Here is a 17,276-nt window from a genome sequence, read left to right as displayed (position 1 = left end):
GTTGCAATTCCATTGATGGAGGCAGTGTAGAAAATGGGGTGGAGTCGGTGGAAAATCAGTGCTCTCTTTTTATATCATTGTCTCGATCGGCCGAGGGTGAGGCTGAGAAGCGTGGATGCAGTTCGGCCATCACGCCAGAGCGATCAGTGTGTATGATTCATATCAAGTGTGTGAGGTATCTTCATTTTCACCGGGGTTTCATGGAATTCAGAAGGAGAGAGCAAAGAGATTAGAAAGACTCACTCTGAGTACCCGCAGGAAGGCCGGACGAATGTAGGTGGCTGAGGTTGTCCCGAATCCTGTCATCAAGCGTCACCTTCCCGCCCTTGCACTGTTGCCATTTTTCAATCTCCGGAGCGCTTCTTCCACAGCCCGCCGCGGCAGTTCAGGCACGCTGACGGCATCTTCCTCGTCTGCTCTGGTGATGACATACCTCGCAGGTAACGTGTTCACGCCGCACCAAATGTCACTTGGTAAGTACTCGCCGTGGTCCGTCTTGAATTCTAACCTCAACCGTCTGTCGGACTCGTACATCTGCTCCAGCTGAGCATGTGCCTCGGCGACAATTCTTTCCATCTGTTTCTTGACTGTTCTTCTCCTTGCGACCTCGACAATAAGACCGTCGTAGGCATGGAGGAAGTGTGCATAATATTCGCAAAGCTCTTCCATGCCACCTATGCCGTCTTCGATCTTGGCTTTTTCTTCGTTCCACCTCATCGCGTGGCGTGCTGTCTCGGCGACGTATCCGGACAAACGTCCCGAGATCTTATCGAGAAGCTTGAAAGCTGTAGCCACATCTGCATAGACGTTTTCCTGCCTTTCCTGCCATCGGTGGATCTTGTCTAGCTGTGTTTCCATTTCGGCGTTTCGGTCTTGCAACTCCATGACTACCTCGTCGACTTCTTGAGCGTCATTTTCCAATACCTGAAGCATTTCTATTCTTTCCTCGTCATTCATGGGTTGGGCAGGTGCTTGTAGTTCGTCCATACCAAGCCCGACTGCATCGACCTCCTCTGCATTCATGGTTTGAAAGACGGCTTCTCCACCTCCCTCGGTGTGTTTGATGGCTGTGACGCAGAGATCAAAGTGCTTGACCAGGCTCTCAAGACCTCGCGCCATCTCGTGAGCGTGGTTCTCGAGGAGGGTGAGAGTGCCTGCAATATTGAGAGGCTGCTGCACTTCGCTCTCGGTACCAGAGAGGTCACCTCTGCTGTTTAGGACTTCATTGATGGATTGTAGATCCACCTCCAGAGTTTGAATGGAATCGTTCATTTCCTGTTGCGCATTCTGTACATTGTCTATGGCTACTTCCATGGCTTGCTTGATGGTCTCGACGCCATTGTCATCGACAAAGTCGTGTAGGGTGTCTTTGCCTGCAACATCTTGCCGCTCGCCCTCCGTTGCCACCTTGAAGGCATGCTCGATTTTTGTCTGTTTCAAGAGGTCTATGCATTGCAGCAACCTCGCGCCAGTTTCATCTAGCTCCCGTATGACAGCCTGGAACTCTAGCTGGATGCCTTGGGCAGCAGTTTCTAACTCGAATTGGACGCCACGCAGGACTTTCAGCTGCGATGTCAAGGAGCGACGCAGGTAGGTGGCCTTCGCGAGCAGAGCCGTCGTTGATTCGATGGAGACGCGTGCTTCGGAGAGAATGGTCGTAGCACGGTGAACAAGGTGGATACTGCCTAAGGAGCGCTTGGAGGCGACCAAGTATGACACCAACACCTCGACAGATGTCTGTGAGGGGCTGGTTGCGCGTAGAGATTGCGAAGGAGAGGAGCGAGCGGAGAGGTCGTGCCGTTGGGCAGTTGCAAGGTGAGGAGATGGCGCCATGGCAGGGGAGGGTGAGGACATGGCTGCTACCTCATCTGAATTGGGGACCGACGCAACCCGTGGTGAACGATGCCCAAGTCAGCATCAATGCGCGCCCGGCAGTTTTGGTTGCTAATAATGACAGTGGTGAGAGTGCTTGAGATGCATTTTGTGCAACTTCAAAACAATGTCACTGCCTTTCGGGAGACTTTGACTTGCCAGAGGCTGAACGTGAACCTAGGCCGAAGCGAGGATCCTGGCCGGTGTGGGGTACCAAGCGCGCAGCCTGCGTCAGCCTCAGCCAAAGTCTGGGGAATCTCGACTGCACGTCGTATTTTCTCGGCAAGGGGTGGACACAATAAGTCTGTCAACAAATGGCCAGTGACCGGATGAGCATAGCTGGGCATAATTGTCAAGACTACGCAGGAAGCGGAGCCGGTCGACAGATGCAGTACTGTGTATTGCACAACCCAGAGTGACTGCGGTGACCACTGTACCAAAAGTGCCAGAATGCTCATCGATGGCGAGGATGGCGTTATCGCGCACGCCATCGGAGCCATAACCATCGCCATCAGTTTTCAACGGCCGACTCAGAGATTGTCGCCCACTGGCGCCGAGCACGCGGGAGCTACCGCCTTCCGCCGACTTGGTCCCTGGAGGCGAGCCAATCCAGGCGCCCGCGGTGCCCAAGATCATTCAAAATCGCCTAACCCGGGCCCGCTGGGCATGGGTGGCGCTCCCTGGGACTTCGCAAGTCGGCATTCGAGCTTCGGCAGTCGGTGAATTGTGGATGAATGACCATGCGTAATTCTCCAGGTTTGGTTCGGAGCAGTTGTGCCTGCGAGCAGCCGCAAGTCGCCATCTTGCACCATTATCAACTGCTGTCACCTACTCCTGAGTTGAGCCTTGATTTGAACTCTCACAGCTCCTTCTATCGGCCCGGATTCCCCACTATCTGGGCAGCGCAGCGACACTCGAAATCCTAAGTCGAGTGGTGTGACGGTCGACGTCGAGATCTACCTTTGGTTCGAAATGTGCAAAAATATTCGACTTCGCAATGCCGTTTGATTTGATCGAAGGACACCGGAGGCGCCTTTTGTCGGAGGAACAGACGGAGGGTGATTGGGAGGAGCCGATGTGGAAGAGGCAACGACTCAATCCCGCCGACGAAGACAAGGAAAGGAAAGACAAGAGTATCACCATCGCATCGACCGCCAAACATGCCGACCAGGCTGTGGCGCCCTTCCTGGCAAAGCACATACCCTCGCAGTACGCTCCCTTGGGCAAGGTTGGCAATCCTTCCTTTCACCGTTTCGACCCACTGAAGGACCCGAATCCCAACTCCAAATTCTGCTACCGCCATCGGCCTGATATGCTATGTCGACGACAGGCGGATGAAATGACCATGGACAAGTTGCAGAAGGGCTTGGAGACGCTGTCGCAAGAGGATCGGCAGGGCATCGTCCAAGTCTGGTCCTTGTTCTCGGCCGCTCCCTCCAAGCATCGAAACCTCATGCTGCAAGGGATCCTCGCTCAATGCTGCTTCCCGCAACTGTCCTTTCTCTCTGCGAATGTCCGAGAACTCATCCGAATCGATTTTCTCTCCGCGTTGCCCTCGGAAGTGGCTTTCCGAATCCTTTCTTTCCTCGACACAACCTCCCTCTGCAAAGCCGCACAGGTGTCTAGGAGGTGGAGACAGCTCGCTGACGACGACGTCGTGTGGCACCGTATGTGTGAGCAACATATTGACCGCAAGTGCAAGAAATGTGGCTTGGGCCTGCCTTTGCTGGAACGAAAGATACTGCGGGCTACGAAAAGACAAATCGAGCTTCGAGCAGCAAGTAACCTACCACTCGACTCGTGTCCACCCGCGATGTCGCAGCCTGAAGCCTCCGACACTGAAAGTCACCACGATTCCGCCTCGGACGGCCAACTCTCTCCGATCTTAAGCAGAAGACCCCTACTCTGCAGCAGCGAGAGCGAGTATTTCCGTAAGACTCGGCCTTGGAAAGACGTCTACAAAGACCGATTCAAAGTTGGGACCAATTGGAAGTACGGTCGTTGCAGCATCAGGATCCTGAAAGGTCACACCAATGGAGTTATGGCGCTTCAGTTCTGCGACAACATCTTGGCCACCGGGTCGTATGATGCAACCATCAAAATCTGGGACCTGGACACCGGCAAGGAGCTGAGCACACTGAAGGGTCACACGATGGGCATCCGCTGCCTCCAGTTTGACGACAACAAACTCATCAGTGGCAGTCTGGACAAGACACTCAAAGTGTGGAATTGGCGGACCGGAGAATGCATCTCAACCTACAACGGCCACACCGGGGGCGTCATTGCGCTACACTTTGACTCGAACATACTGGCGTCCGGCTCAGTGGACCACACGGCCAAAGTATGGAACTTCCAAGACCGCTCCGTCTTCACCCTTCGAGGACACACCGACTGGGTCAACTCGGTCAAAGTCGACTCCGCGTCCCGCACCATTTTCACAGCCTCGGACGACTGCACCGTCAAGCTCTGGGACCTGGACACAAAGAAGTGCATCCACACGTTCGAAGGACACGTCGGCCAAGTCCAACAAGTCTTGCCACTGCCCGCAGAGTTTGAAGCCGGCGTCGACGAAGCTGACCAAGACGACGAAGAACAAGAACAATCCGACCCGGGCAGTCCCGACAGTCACGTCACCGTGCTCGATGAAAACGGGGGCTTCCCTCTTGCCATCCCTTCTTCCTCATCTCATTCTCTCAACATGTCAAGCCTGTTCAGCCTCCAATCCGACCGTCCGCCTCCACCGCGCTATATGCTCACCTCTGCCCTGGACAGCACGATCCGCCTCTGGGACGTGCACTCGGGACGATGCGTCCGCAAATTCTTCGGTCATGTCGAAGGAGTATGGGCCATCGCGGCAGACACACTGCGCCTTGTATCCGGGGCAGAGGATCGCATGGTGAAAGTGTGGGATCCCAGGACAGGAAAGTGTGAGCGGACTTTCACCGGTCATGCCGGCCCTGTGACGTGTATCGGGCTGAGCGATAGTCGAATGTGTTCCGGAGGCGAGGACGGTGAGGTCCGAGTCTACAATTTCACAGCCTGAGGTCGGTCCGGCCGGTCAGCATCATGCTAGTTGGGCGTCAGTATTTTCTTTTCTTCTTTTTGGCGACATGTCGGGCACGTATCTCGCCCTAACCAAGCACGCATGATTATTTAGCAGTTGGCACGAATTGAAGCGAGCAAAGCATGGCGTCGGGCGTTTTCAGGCATTATGCAAGGGCAGGAAGAACAGACAGGGCTTCATTTGCCCCCCAGAAGGAGGGAGCAATGTGACGGTGGGATTCGGGGCGTTGACTTGACATTCGGTGTACCAGGACAAGTAGGTACATCGTACAGGATCAGGATCAACATCGGTATCAGTATCAGTACCTCATCTGGCTGGGCTTGTTCCACAGGAAGGATTGCAAATCGGACGATCGGAGCGAGTAGAGAAAATACATGCGTACTTCATGATGACTATCCATCGTTTCATGTATGATCCCAGATCGGTACCTCAGTACCCTGATCATAAAGATACAGTACCATACGAAGCCCTCCGTACTGTACACGGATTCGTCGCTCTACTTAAAGGTCCTTAACTCCTAATGTCTGGATACTTACTGTACCCACCACCCAAGTAAGGTATCTATCTACCTCCGTGCCTACCCTAAGAGACCTTTTAAAAGATCTTGCTGTCTGCCAATGCGACCCGACCCGATTACTATCCCTTTCCACCCATCCCATCCCATCCCATCCGTCCTTGAAGTCAGTGCTCCTGCTCCTGTTCGTGTTCGTGTTCGTGTGGCTGTCCAGTCGGTGCTACTATAGGTAGTGCCCGCACCAGCCACCCTTCAAGTAAGAGGGGGTACGGGGTACGGGGTACTTGAGTATTGAGCAGGACATTCTCCAGTATCATCTGCAGTATCATCTGCAGTATTTCGGACATATGTACTCGTATCTCGATGAACGACGTGGGTACGGAGTACTCCGTACTGTACTCCAGAAAGTCTAATTACATATCGAAAATGAAACCGTCCCTTGTGATGCTCAATCCGCGTCTGCATACTCCGTAATTACCCATTTCTCGTTGACATTTGTTCATCTTACATGCTAGGTCCAAATCATGCACTCATTCATTCGATCCTGTCCTGTTCTGTTCTGTTCTGTTCTGTGCCGTCCCGTCACGGCCTGGGCTGTCCTGCGTACCTCTGCAATGCGTACTCTGTACTGCGTGTGGTGTGAATGAAACCCAAATGGACAAAAGCTAGATCGACGTCGACACGTAGCCACATAAACGCCGAACATCCTTCTAGCTCTGTCTGGAACTGGAGCTCAACTCGTGAACGCGAATCACGGTCATACACCCGTAACTCTCCTGACACTCCGCCTCCCGCCCTCGCCCGAAACGAGAACCCGGCCCTCGAGCTCCAGACTCTTGACCGCCTCGTTGAACTCCGCGCCCTCGACCTCGACACTGCTCCCCTCGCCGACCGCGCGATACAGATCCGTGTACCGGATAGGATTACCGCTCCTGACCGCAGGGTCACGATCCAGCGCCTGGATGACCGCCCTCTTGAGATCTTCGCGGCGGCGCCGCTCCGAGGCGCTGCCCCCTTCGCTAAGCAGGCCCATGTCTATGAGTCCCGTGCGCGCGTCTGTCGCGGAGGCCTTGATCGCCGACTTGATCAGCCGGACGGCTTCGGTGACGTCGGACTCGTCGACCGTCTGGCTTAGACGCATCTTGGCGTGCGCTTCGGAGAGGCGGATCATGGACTCGAGCTGGCGCGTCGTGGCCGTGATGCGCTTCTCGGCGGCTTGGATGTTGGAGCCGAGACTGCGCATTGCGACGTAGGCGTCCGAGAGGGCTCGTGCCGCAGGGGGTGTGATGCTGGGGTGGATGTTGTTGCGGGCGTAGGAGATGTACGCGGTCAGGAACTCGATGGGCTAAGGGGAACGGCAGATGCGTTAGCAGGGGGACACATGGTTAATGACAGGGGCAGCATAGCGGTTCGGGTAAGAGGGCAACAGGGCGCTGGGGCTTAGGTTCAGGCTTACCAGGATCTCCTCCCGCGAGGCGTTCTCGGGCGTATCTTCCAGATACATGCCTACCAGATGCTTTGCAAGTCTGCGATCGTTGACTTCGTCGATGCGATCCAGGACGAGGTAGACCAGGTCAAATCTCGAGAGCAGTGTCGGAGGCAGGTCGATGTTCTGCGGCACTGGCAGGTTGGGGTTGTACTTGCTGCCGATCGGGTTTGCAGAGGCAAGGATACTGGTCCGGGCGTTCAAGGTGGTAATGATACCTGCTTTGGCGATGGACACCGTCTGCTGTTCCATGACTTCGTGCAGGACCGAGCGAGTGGATTCGTTCATCTTGTCGAACTCGTCAATGCAGCACACGCCGCCGTCGGAGAGGACCAACGCGCCGGATTCGAGCACGAGTTGGCGCGACTCCGGGTCGCGGGTGACGTACGCGGTCAGACCGACTGCAGAGGAACCTTTGCCTGAGGTGTACACCCCTCGCGGGGCAATCTTGTGGACGTATTGCAGAAGCTGGGACTTGGAGGTCGACGGGTCGCCGCAGAGCAGGACATTGATGTCGCCTCTGTATCGTGGACTGCCGCCTTTTGCAAAGGATTTGTTCGTCCCGCCAAATAGTTGGAGCAGGATGCCTTTCTTGACGTCGTCGAGCTCGTAGATACTGGGCGCCAAACTCCTTGACAGGAGATCGTAGATGTCTTCTCGCGCTGCTGTCGCCTTGATCTTAGCCTCCTCTTCGGCTGTGACTTTTCGAGTCTGCTCCACGTCGCCAGCGACTTGTTCGGAGAGTTCTTGCTCGATGGTGGACGCGTCAATGCCCATTTTGCGCTTGTCCACCTTCTGGACGTGGAGCACGTCAACGTAAGTCTTGAAAAGCGCTCTTACAGTCCTCTGGCGAGGATTGACACGCACAGGGTTGCCTCGGAATATGCCCGTGACTTCAATGCGATCACCTGCCTTGCAGATATCGACAAGGTCGTCGTAAACACACAGAGACACGCTATGAGGAGTTTGCCCATCAGGAACCGAATCAGGTGTCTCCTGCAACTTGATAACCTGCTTGTCCGCAAAGACACATCGGTTGTGGACGATCTCCATGCTGTCCTTGGATTGACACGCTTGACGAGGACATATGGTTGGCTCTGCGATCTTGCCACGATCAATGGCGACGTACAAAGTGTGATTGCAGACAGAACACTTAAAGTAGGCCTCTTTCATGTCTGGGATCACTGGCGTTGTGCGGATGACAAGTCCTTTGACAGAGATCAGCTTGTCGATATCGGCGGGGTCAAGATCTCGCATGTTAATTGTCTTGTCAAGGCCGAATGGCATCACCTTCCAAGGCTGGATCATTGCTTCTTCCACAAGATCCGGGAAGTCATCTGGAGCATTTCCCGTGGCCACAGGTGTTGGTGGGTTCAGATCTGAGGATGGCGCCGGAGGCATTGAACTGCCGTCCCTTGCGCGCGAAGAAGGTCCAGCAGCGTGTGCACGTCGCAGGTCTTGCATTTCTTTCTGAGCTAACTCGACCATGATATCCTTGACTGCTTGATCCATCAGAGGAATGATTTCCTGTGGATAGGCTTGGAGCTGATGCCACAATTTCAAGGTCGCTGGGTATGCTTTGAGGTTACGAGCATCTAGGTTGAGGCCATGCACGCCCAGTCTCCTCATGGTCTGGAGCATCTGGAGGTATTCCTTCTCATCCGCACTGGCCCCTAGAGCACGTGTCTCATCTTCGGTGGCACCATCGGCCCACATCCGGTATTTCTTTGCATAGTTGTAGAGGAAGTTCTTGAAAGATGCCATTGAGTCAACAACCGAGATGTTGGTACCCCAGATGACTCTTGTGGAATCACCTCCCATCGCGTCAGCCTCTGAGGTATCCGGATTCAGGTTGGAGAATGTCGCTTCAGAGGCAGGATCTTGGCCGTCTCGGACAGGCATACCATCCTCACCAACATAGATTCGACGGCGATGCGATGGAGTAGCAGCAAAGGCATCCGAGTGTATGTCTCCCCTTCGGGACGATATCCTGGCTGCACCATCTTGCCGGACGAAGAGCCCACTGCTGCTGGTGGGGATGTCTGACCGGGGCTCATGGCGGGTCCTCACTGGGCTCGAGCTGGGATCATATCGAACCGGAGATGAATCTGCAATGTGTCAGAATTGGACATTACTTTCCGAAGGGGGTTTCGAACCTGCAACTGGTCGTGCTGAGGCGCGAGGAGTCGCCTCACGATCGCCAGCGTTGGACGCCTGTCTTGGAGGAGAACTTATGATCATGCCATCGTTGGCCGGCTGCGATGCAGGTGCCGGTGTCCCTCGCGCAGATGATGACTGGAAGAACAACGGTGACGAGGATGCGGCTGTGGCGGCTGCATTGGCTGCTGACCGGGTACTTCTCGGTGTCGCTTCTGATGGCCTTGCTGGAGTTGAGGACTGTGAGTTGCGCGATGAATGGCCCCGACGACGTGAGGATGGCGTCGACGACATGATTTTGGCGATCAATGATAGCAATGTCTGGCGGTGCAGCGTTAAGTCAAGTCAAGGAGGCGGCCAAAATGAATTGGGCTTGAGATTGAAACGCGTCGACGCGAACTTTCGCGTGTGCGCTAACCAGATTCGACCTTAATTGATTTTGGACTCCTGTTCATCCAAGATGCACGGCGACTACGACTACTAGCCAGTGGTTTCTCTGACTACAATCGAGGTCCTTCGAGGTCATGACTAAAACCACATCTGATTGCTAGGTAGGTGGCGTGTAGTCCACTGTTTGACACTGACAGAATACGCCAAGAGAGGCGCAAGCTAGACTGGACAGACTGCCTCACAAGAGCGCTGAGAAATCTGCCACGTTGGATATTGGGATTCAGTGAAGACGCAAGTCCACGTCCATCTACCCCTATGTATTGGATTCATGCGTTGACTGAGGGTTTCCCGACAATACGAAGTCTGCATGGGATAAGGCCACTTCAACCACCTGAGCGATGGCAAAGCTGCACCGTGTCTTTAGGTGGTTGAGACAACGACGATGCTGTCTGCAGAGAGGAGAGTCCTCTTCAATGAGGAACCAGGCCATTTCAAGAATCCCGGCACCGTTTCTCGACCTACCAGCAGACGACCGGGTTCATATGCATCCCGGCCCCAAGAGATGTGCAAGACGGACTCGGCATGAGTCTTGCGTCGAGAGCAACGGGCCGAGTACCAGAAGGAGGACAGGACTAGTGCAATTCGAGGGGCTCCGCAGAATGTGCGGCAGGACGTCCATAAGGAGGGAACGAAAGGAACAGCGTCTGGGACCTCTGAGCAGCTCCGGACACGCGGCAGAGCTGCTGTGTTAAGTTGGGTACCGGTACAGCATGCATAGTAGTGCTACAGGTGCCCAGCCATGTAGTGGGATGTACCTGTTCTCGATCCGGAAGGTGTCTGCCTTGTGACTAGAAGAAGCATTCTCTGCACAATCTTGCTACCACTCCCCTTTCTGTTTGAGACTGGACTGCCCGCACTCCATACCCAGTGGCCTGTATAGTCTAAAGGTCAGCAAGTGTGCGAGTCGGGTCTCGGAGCCGAAATATTGACGACGATACGCCGTCTCCCTCCGTTCACTGCTGTCTAGGAACTCAAGTCCCGAAAACTTGTCGGACTGTATCCGAGGTCAATATCGACACCAAAATCCATTGGTTCGATCTGTAGTCAAACGATCCACGGATGGCTACCACGATGTGCCTCGTTGCCAATAAACTGGCTACATTCGCTCAAAGTGGATTGCTCTGGCCAGAAGCCCGAGATTGCTCTGGCAAATTCCGATCTCGACTTGCAGACTTTCGGAAAATAAACGCGGGCACGAAAACGACGTCCAATCTCTGACAGCCGTTTACCCGGCAGTTAGAGATGTACCGAGCTGACTTGAGGAAAGAGTCAGAGCAGCTTGGAATCCTCAATTTGCAACTAAGAAACGAAAGACTCGTGCGACGTGAATTCCCAGCTGTTGCGGTTCCCAAGCGCCCCGCCTTAACACAGCGAGAAAGAAAGCCTATTTCGGTCAGCAATTACAACAAGGGAACGGAGCCAGGAGCCCCGAGGCTGCAATGGAACAATCTGGGAACCCTGCGTATCCAGTAACGTTCCTTGGCTTCGAGAAGTGCGAGGCTCGTGAAGCCAGAACTGGCTTAGACTGCTAATCTCTCCAAAGTCACGCGTCCATGCAAGAGGGAGGCGGAGGGGCGGAGGGGCGGAGTACTGGAGTACGAGTACTGTGGTACTGGACGAGTCTCTCTTCACCGTCCTTTGGCTGAAGGGTACCTCGGGGTACGACGATTCGAGGAACTCTTTTCGGCGCTTGCGCGATGCAGGGCCAAAGTGGATCGTCAGGCACAACCGCGGCGAGGCGAAGTGTTCCAGAACACGGCCGGCCCTGGACGACGGTGCCAGCTGACTGGCTCATAGCAGGGAAAAGCAGGACAGTCGTGGTCACCTCAGATTGTTTTGCACAGAATTCTTGGTCACGCGCAGTGTCGTTGTGCGTCCTGGCTTCATCTCGGCCCATTCGGGCAAATTTAGGCTCGTGGGTTAATATGCTGCTTGGCTACGTGGCCAATCGTCGGTCCGCACTTTTATTGCAAACCAGCCAGTTCGCTGGGTCAAGTTGAACCTGCTGACCAGAAAAGAGGCGGGCTTACTCCGTACTATTAGAACAAAGGCCAAGTGGAAAGGAATCACACTGCTTCTTTCCATATCATGTCGGGTCCGCCTCTGGCCAGTCCATTCTGTCTATGAATCACCGCTTCTTATTACATATGTAGACTACCACAATCCCCCGGGCGTGAGACTGAGCCCTGACTTCCTTTCTCTCTCTTTCTCCTTTTCTCCCTTCCTCTCCGCCACTCCAGCGCCTTCGCAGAGGGTGGTTTGTCGCCACCATCAATCGACGCCACCACCCTTCAGCCTTACCCTCTGACCTGTCAAACAACCGACACCAACAAATCAGGCACAAAGATCAACGACCTGCCAAATGGCACAAGACAAATGGCCCCTTCTGAGACATCTGGTCACCAGCAAACGGGGTCCAAAGTCAGCAAGGATGCTGCGGACCGCCGGCTGGCCACGTCGGCAGCGCTGATCAAACCAGCTTAGCCTTCCCAGAGCTGGCACTTGCCCCTGCCTATCATCCTCCCCGTCAGGCACCCTTGGGCACTTGCACACCTCCGCGACCACTCACCGTCGAGCTTGGGTGTGTCTCTGGCCCCTGAATCGACAGGATCCCTGGCTGCCACGATTCCGCGGATTGGACCCTGACAGTCCCGAAACAGGGCTCACTGGCGATCCTTGGGCCTCTAGCCAGGCACCACGCAGCAAACACACCCTGTTTGGGAATGCCAGACTGCTGCTCTGGGACCCGACATTCTTGCCTTCAGGCTCCCTTGCACACACACATACTCTGTACGTACTGTGCAGCTCTCATCACGCTCACTTTCGGTACGGAGAGCGAGAGTACTTTATATCATGGGTAGACGCGCCAGTTCTCACCACCCCCCTTAGGAAGCGGATGCGATGACCCTTTCTCCCCTCTCTCCCTCTTTCTGTCTTATATGAGGTGCGTACTCCCTTCAGGCCCATCCTGTCGTGCGCTCAACTCTGCACTCCTGGGCTACTGGTGCGCAGACTAACACAGTGTTTTGAGCGGAGTCCACGTCCCTCCGCCCGAAAGCCACCAACTAACGTGGTCACCCGTTCCCCGTTGCGCTCACCACGCGCCCAAGTCAGCTCCCTTGCGACTCTTACAGCGCGCATCCAGTCCATTCGCGAGCAGTCTCCTTCACAGCAATACCCGAACCATGGAGTACACAGTGCACGCAGTACGCAAACGTCTGCTGTGCATATCTCTCGTCAATGGCGGGTCGCCATTGTCGCCTTACGCAAGGCTCGCGCTGCTCCAAAAATGAGGCTGAGACCGCGCCGCTCCGTACCGCAGCCTATCTCGATAAGGGTCGGCATGGCCCCAACACCACAATCGGACATCTACATACATCGCCAATGCCGATAACTCAGCCCGTGCATGCACGCACACCCATCAGGTAGAATTGGGCACTACGACAGAGCCCGTGTACATGTACATGGTACGCCAGAGTGGACCTCACCGCTGAGGACTCCGGATGCCGTCGCCAGGCGAAGCGTTGTTGCTTTGCTCCGCAACACTCATCGCGCTGCATCCACATCCACGCAAAGCGTCCTCGACTGGCGATCGAAGATAGAAACATCCTCGTCGTTAACTCAAATCATGTGCAAGTACACCTTCGCACCACGTCCACAGCGCATGCCGCACACCCTCGCGCCCACGGGGGCAATAGACGCTGCCACATGTTCCCAGACACTCAACCACGAACGGGACCGGCAGAGTTTCTGCACCGCGACGAATGGACGGACAGCCTCACCGAGGGACATGACATGACACAACATGACCACAACATGTCTGGACCATGCCCTACCCTACCCAAACAGGTCGATAGCATCGTCACTGGTCTAGACGCTCCAGAGAGTATCCTCTTCGCGACCGACAGAACTCCCATACGGTCTGCCACTGCTGTCCAGACTGTCCTTCCCGTGGCGCAAGTGCTGATCAAGAAGCTGGACTCGACTCGACCAGCAATACATGGGACACAAGGAACAACAGATGGCCTCGACGTCGTCGTATCGACCCAGTGGGTGCTTACCTTGTTGAATGACCGGCTGATCCTCATCCCAGTACCGCACCGTTTATTCACTGGGTCGACTTCCTCCGCCAGCGATTCGTCTGTCTACCACCTTGACTCTCCCTTCCAGCCGTGGGTGGTTTCGGCGCACCGACTCGACTTCACACACACGGAGAACTCTACGTATCGATAAATTAACACGGCGGAAGATACAAACAGGACCACAATCATCAACATCGGATCTTTTGTTCTGGGTCATCCTATGTACTTCGCAATCCGCGCACCCGTCATTGTGGTGAGAAGAGCCATCCATATGGCCGAAGAAGAGAAAAGGGGTAGGTACGAAGCTGCGATGACCTTGTGCCCGTCCTCGGAAATGCGAAACTCAATCCCTGCCAGCAGCCTATGCGACTTCAGCCCGGCGAAAGCTCCCCAGCCTCTCTGGAAGGCCTCAAAAATCCAAACTGAATTGTCCAAGTGTGTACAAGAAAGCCAAGCCGCAACGCCAGAAAATCCCACAAACTTTTTGAGCGTTCGCTGTCCCCTTCGCTCGAGGCGGGGCCAGTCGAGAAGCTGGCTTCCGACAAGTTCCAGTCTAAGGGTCGGTCGACGATTTGGTGTCAGTCTTCCGTCGGTTTGGAATGTCAGAAGCGTCTATTAACAGCGGAGGAAAGCCCCTTAGAAACGCCGGAGGAGGAACAAATGTCCTCCGCAAATCGCACAACGCCGCCAAAGGTGACAAACAAGTTTGTCTGGGCGCTCAAAGAACAGCAGATAAAAGAGCGATGATGACCGCCCCACACTGAGAGATGCGATTTCCTGCCTGTTGGCATTCGAAATGCTTTCTGCACCGTCGGCCCAGTGGTCATTCAACCGATGGTGAGGTATGCTGGGCACGAAGTGGCTGAACAGCACCAAGGGGGCACCACACGTACAAGGTCGACCTGGAGAAGGTGGCCGACTGGATGCGATCATGCAAGGACGTGGACAAAACCAACAAAGGTCGTTAACCTTGGATTGCTGTGGGCGTAGGTGTTTCGGACATAAAGGTATGTTGCGCAGCAGAGTAAGGTGAATCGAAGGACGCTGGCGAACCGGATCGGGACCCAAACATTCCGCCCAGCAGCGGCGACGATGACCGAGCGACGTATTGTGCGAACGCCTTCGACGATTGGGAACCCGGTACCGGCGACATGCTCCGAGGGGGTGTGGGAGTTGAAGATCCGGACGAACTCGTGGACTGAGTGCTGGCCCCAGTGCTCACATCTGACGCCGTCGACGAATCAGCCACCCCATCCACCATGCTCAAGGCAGTCTTTGTCAAGGGCTCAGATGATTTGGCTGTCCCAAACTGCAACAACAATTAGCACTTCAATGTGTCGTGACCTCCTCGCTCTTCCCCTGGGCACCTACAAAGCAGTATTTGTCCACTAGTTCCTGATATGATTGCGAGGTGAGTGAAGGTTTCTCGGAGACCAAAGCCGCGGGCTTGGATGCCAGAAAAGTGGCATTAGTGGCGCCGGTTTTGATACCATTGACACCGTTTTCATGCTTAGGGGCAGCGTCTACAACGATCTGGGCGACGGTTGTGGTCGCAGGAACGTCGTGGGATGACTGCTTTGTGGTTACCCTCGGATTCAAGCCAGACCATTCGCCCAGAGCGGCATATGCATTGTTCTTCGCCGCTGTCAAAGATGAGTTGAAATCGTACCGATGCCCGAATGCTTGAGGGCCGGCTTGCTTACGGCGCTGAGGAGCATCAGGAACCAGCTCAGCCTTTGAGCGTGGGCTTCTCAGTTTGAGCTTCGGCTCACCCATGAGAGCGCCGGCGGACTGACCAAAGCTTCCAAAGTTGTCGAAACCCGTTGAGAAGTCATCGAACGATGTGGGCATGGATACTGGTCTACCAGCGGAGCTTGCTGAGGACGGCCGACTTCGAGGCAAAGCATTCAGTGGTCTCTCACCAAGGCCGGGTGCAGCTGCAGGCTTCTTGGCCTGGTGCACTTTAGCATTCTTGCTAAAGTCCACTTGGTAGTTGTAGCCCCCGTTATTGTCCCAGAACTCCTGACCGTTGACGTTGTACCGCACGCAGAAGAACAATGTCTTAGTCTCGAGATTCGCCTGGTCTGCGAGTTTGATGCTGAAGTTGAAGTGGTCAAGGTTGTCATGAGGACCTTTCCGGCGGACATCGTTGTTGTAGTCGGCGACAATTTCGGAAGTCGTCTTCCAGTAATCAAGGGTGAAGCGAACTACAACCGACTTCTGAAATGCAAGATTCTGCACAGCAATATTGCCCACAAGGTGTTTGTTGTCGGCTGAAAGAAAGACTCGATCAACAAACACAGGCTGTGATCTGCGGTTTTCTGAGTCTTGAGGAAAGTTGGCCAACGAGATCTCCCACTCATATGCGGGGGACCGAGGTCGAGAGCTTGCCTCATCCGACCCGAAGGGAAACTCGCCCTCACTCTCATAGTTTTCTACAGGTGAGGAACCTGCACTGACAGCAAGCGGCCGATCGACCTGCAGGAAGTGCCTGACATGTTCGAGGTGAGAATCGAAATGGACAGCCTTGGAGTAGGTTGGGGTTCCAGGCATACTCGAGGGCCGTCGTCGTGATGACGGCCGCAACGCAGGCCGGACCAGCTCGCCTGACTTCTTTCGCAGCATTGGGGGTCGTTCACCAGGCCCATTATCAGTATCGCTGTCATCCGATTCGGACGGAATAACAACTGAAGGCGTTTGTTTCTGGGGTGGTTCGAAGACTATGCTAGAGTCGGTGGATGATCTGGAGTGAGAGATCTTCCGAGCTTCTTGCGACAGAGGAGGTCGTTGTAATTGTGGGCCGGCGGACTGAGTCCCATCCAGGCGAGAGACCGGAACGTCAAGCTTGGTGGAAGGAGGAGCCACTCCACGGGTTGGGGATCCGGTTGACTTTCTCAAGTCTATCGACCGAATCGCAGCATGTAACGCTTGGAGGTTTTCCACCTCCAGATCCCTCGTCCGTCCTCTTGCAGGCTCATCCTCATCACTAGAGTTGTGAGACGATTCTGGGGGTGATATCGTCATCTGAGCAGGCATCGCAGAGTTGGTCACAGGCGGGGGTGACTGTCTGATACTGCCACGGGGATCAAAAGCGCCATTCTCTTCATACGCCTCCCCATTATGGAGAATCTCGCCGTTCTGCGCGTCGTTCAACGATGGGCTTCGTCGGTGCTTTGTGATGTACGAGGAGGAACCCTGCGAGCGCGGCAGGTCTGGACGGCCAGAAGAAGCCGGAAGCTCCGGAGAGAGTAGTTGCTGCCCTTTGATGTAGGAGTGAGACCGGCTCGGGGTAGGACTAGGATTTTTCGAGCTTGCAGGAGAAAGCTGGGCTGGAGGAGTGTAAGGCATTCGGCCGGATTACACGGGTGAAAGACTCCAGACCAGGAGCTGCGGTATTTATCTCGCGACGAGCCTCATCAAGAGTCGCTCGAAGAGGGTCAAGGAATTATAGAACGCAGTCGATCTGATGAAGACAATGGACGTCAGTAAGGTATCAAAAGCATTGTGAATCATAAAAATAATGCCGTGCTGGTAGGGTGGTAGGTGGGTTGTAGGAGAGACAATGTGTGGGGGATGACAAGGTGGTGGGTGATGGAAAAGTTGGCTGAGGGTTGACGAGCGCAGCCACACGCTTGTCAATGGTCCACGACC

At 54.9% G+C, this 17,276-nt stretch overlaps 4 protein-coding genes across 4 annotated transcripts; 1 reads left to right on the top strand and 3 right to left on the bottom strand.

Annotated features, from left to right (window-relative positions):
• Positions 1-312: 312 nt before the first annotated feature.
• A1O7_09859 (uncharacterized protein) lies at positions 313-1,833 on the bottom strand (the record flags this gene model as incomplete). The annotated part of the gene is made up of 1 exon (XM_007763844.1): positions 313-1,833. The coding sequence occupies one exon, from the start codon at positions 1,831-1,833 to the stop codon at positions 313-315; it is 1,521 nt and encodes a 506-aa protein (XP_007762034.1).
• Positions 1,834-2,869: 1,036 nt separating this feature from the next.
• A1O7_09858 (F-box and WD-40 domain-containing protein MET30) lies at positions 2,870-4,915 on the top strand (the record flags this gene model as incomplete). Its single annotated transcript, XM_007763843.1, has 1 exon — positions 2,870-4,915. The coding sequence occupies one exon, from the start codon at positions 2,870-2,872 to the stop codon at positions 4,913-4,915; it is 2,046 nt and encodes a 681-aa protein (XP_007762033.1).
• A 1,292-nt stretch (positions 4,916-6,207) lies between these two features.
• On the bottom strand, positions 6,208-9,387 carry A1O7_09857 (minichromosome maintenance protein 4 (cell division control protein 54); the record flags this gene model as incomplete). Its single annotated transcript, XM_007763842.1, has 3 exons — positions 6,208-6,795; positions 6,907-9,044; positions 9,093-9,387. 3 exons carry the CDS (start codon positions 9,385-9,387, stop codon positions 6,208-6,210), a joined length of 3,021 nt encoding a protein of 1,006 aa, XP_007762032.1.
• Positions 9,388-14,954: 5,567 nt separating this feature from the next.
• On the bottom strand, positions 14,955-16,973 carry A1O7_09856 (uncharacterized protein; the record flags this gene model as incomplete). The annotated part of the gene is made up of 1 exon (XM_007763841.1): positions 14,955-16,973. The coding sequence occupies one exon, from the start codon at positions 16,971-16,973 to the stop codon at positions 14,955-14,957; it is 2,019 nt and encodes a 672-aa protein (XP_007762031.1).
• Positions 16,974-17,276: the final 303 nt, after the last annotated feature.

This window comes from Cladophialophora yegresii (assembly GCF_000585515.1).
Source record: "Cladophialophora yegresii CBS 114405 chromosome Unknown aczIN-supercont1.7, whole genome shotgun sequence".
Lineage (NCBI taxonomy): Eukaryota > Fungi > Ascomycota > Eurotiomycetes > Chaetothyriales > Herpotrichiellaceae > Cladophialophora > Cladophialophora yegresii.
The sequence above is the reverse complement of the archived record's forward strand: the minus strand, read 5'-3'. Positions and strand labels throughout refer to the sequence as shown.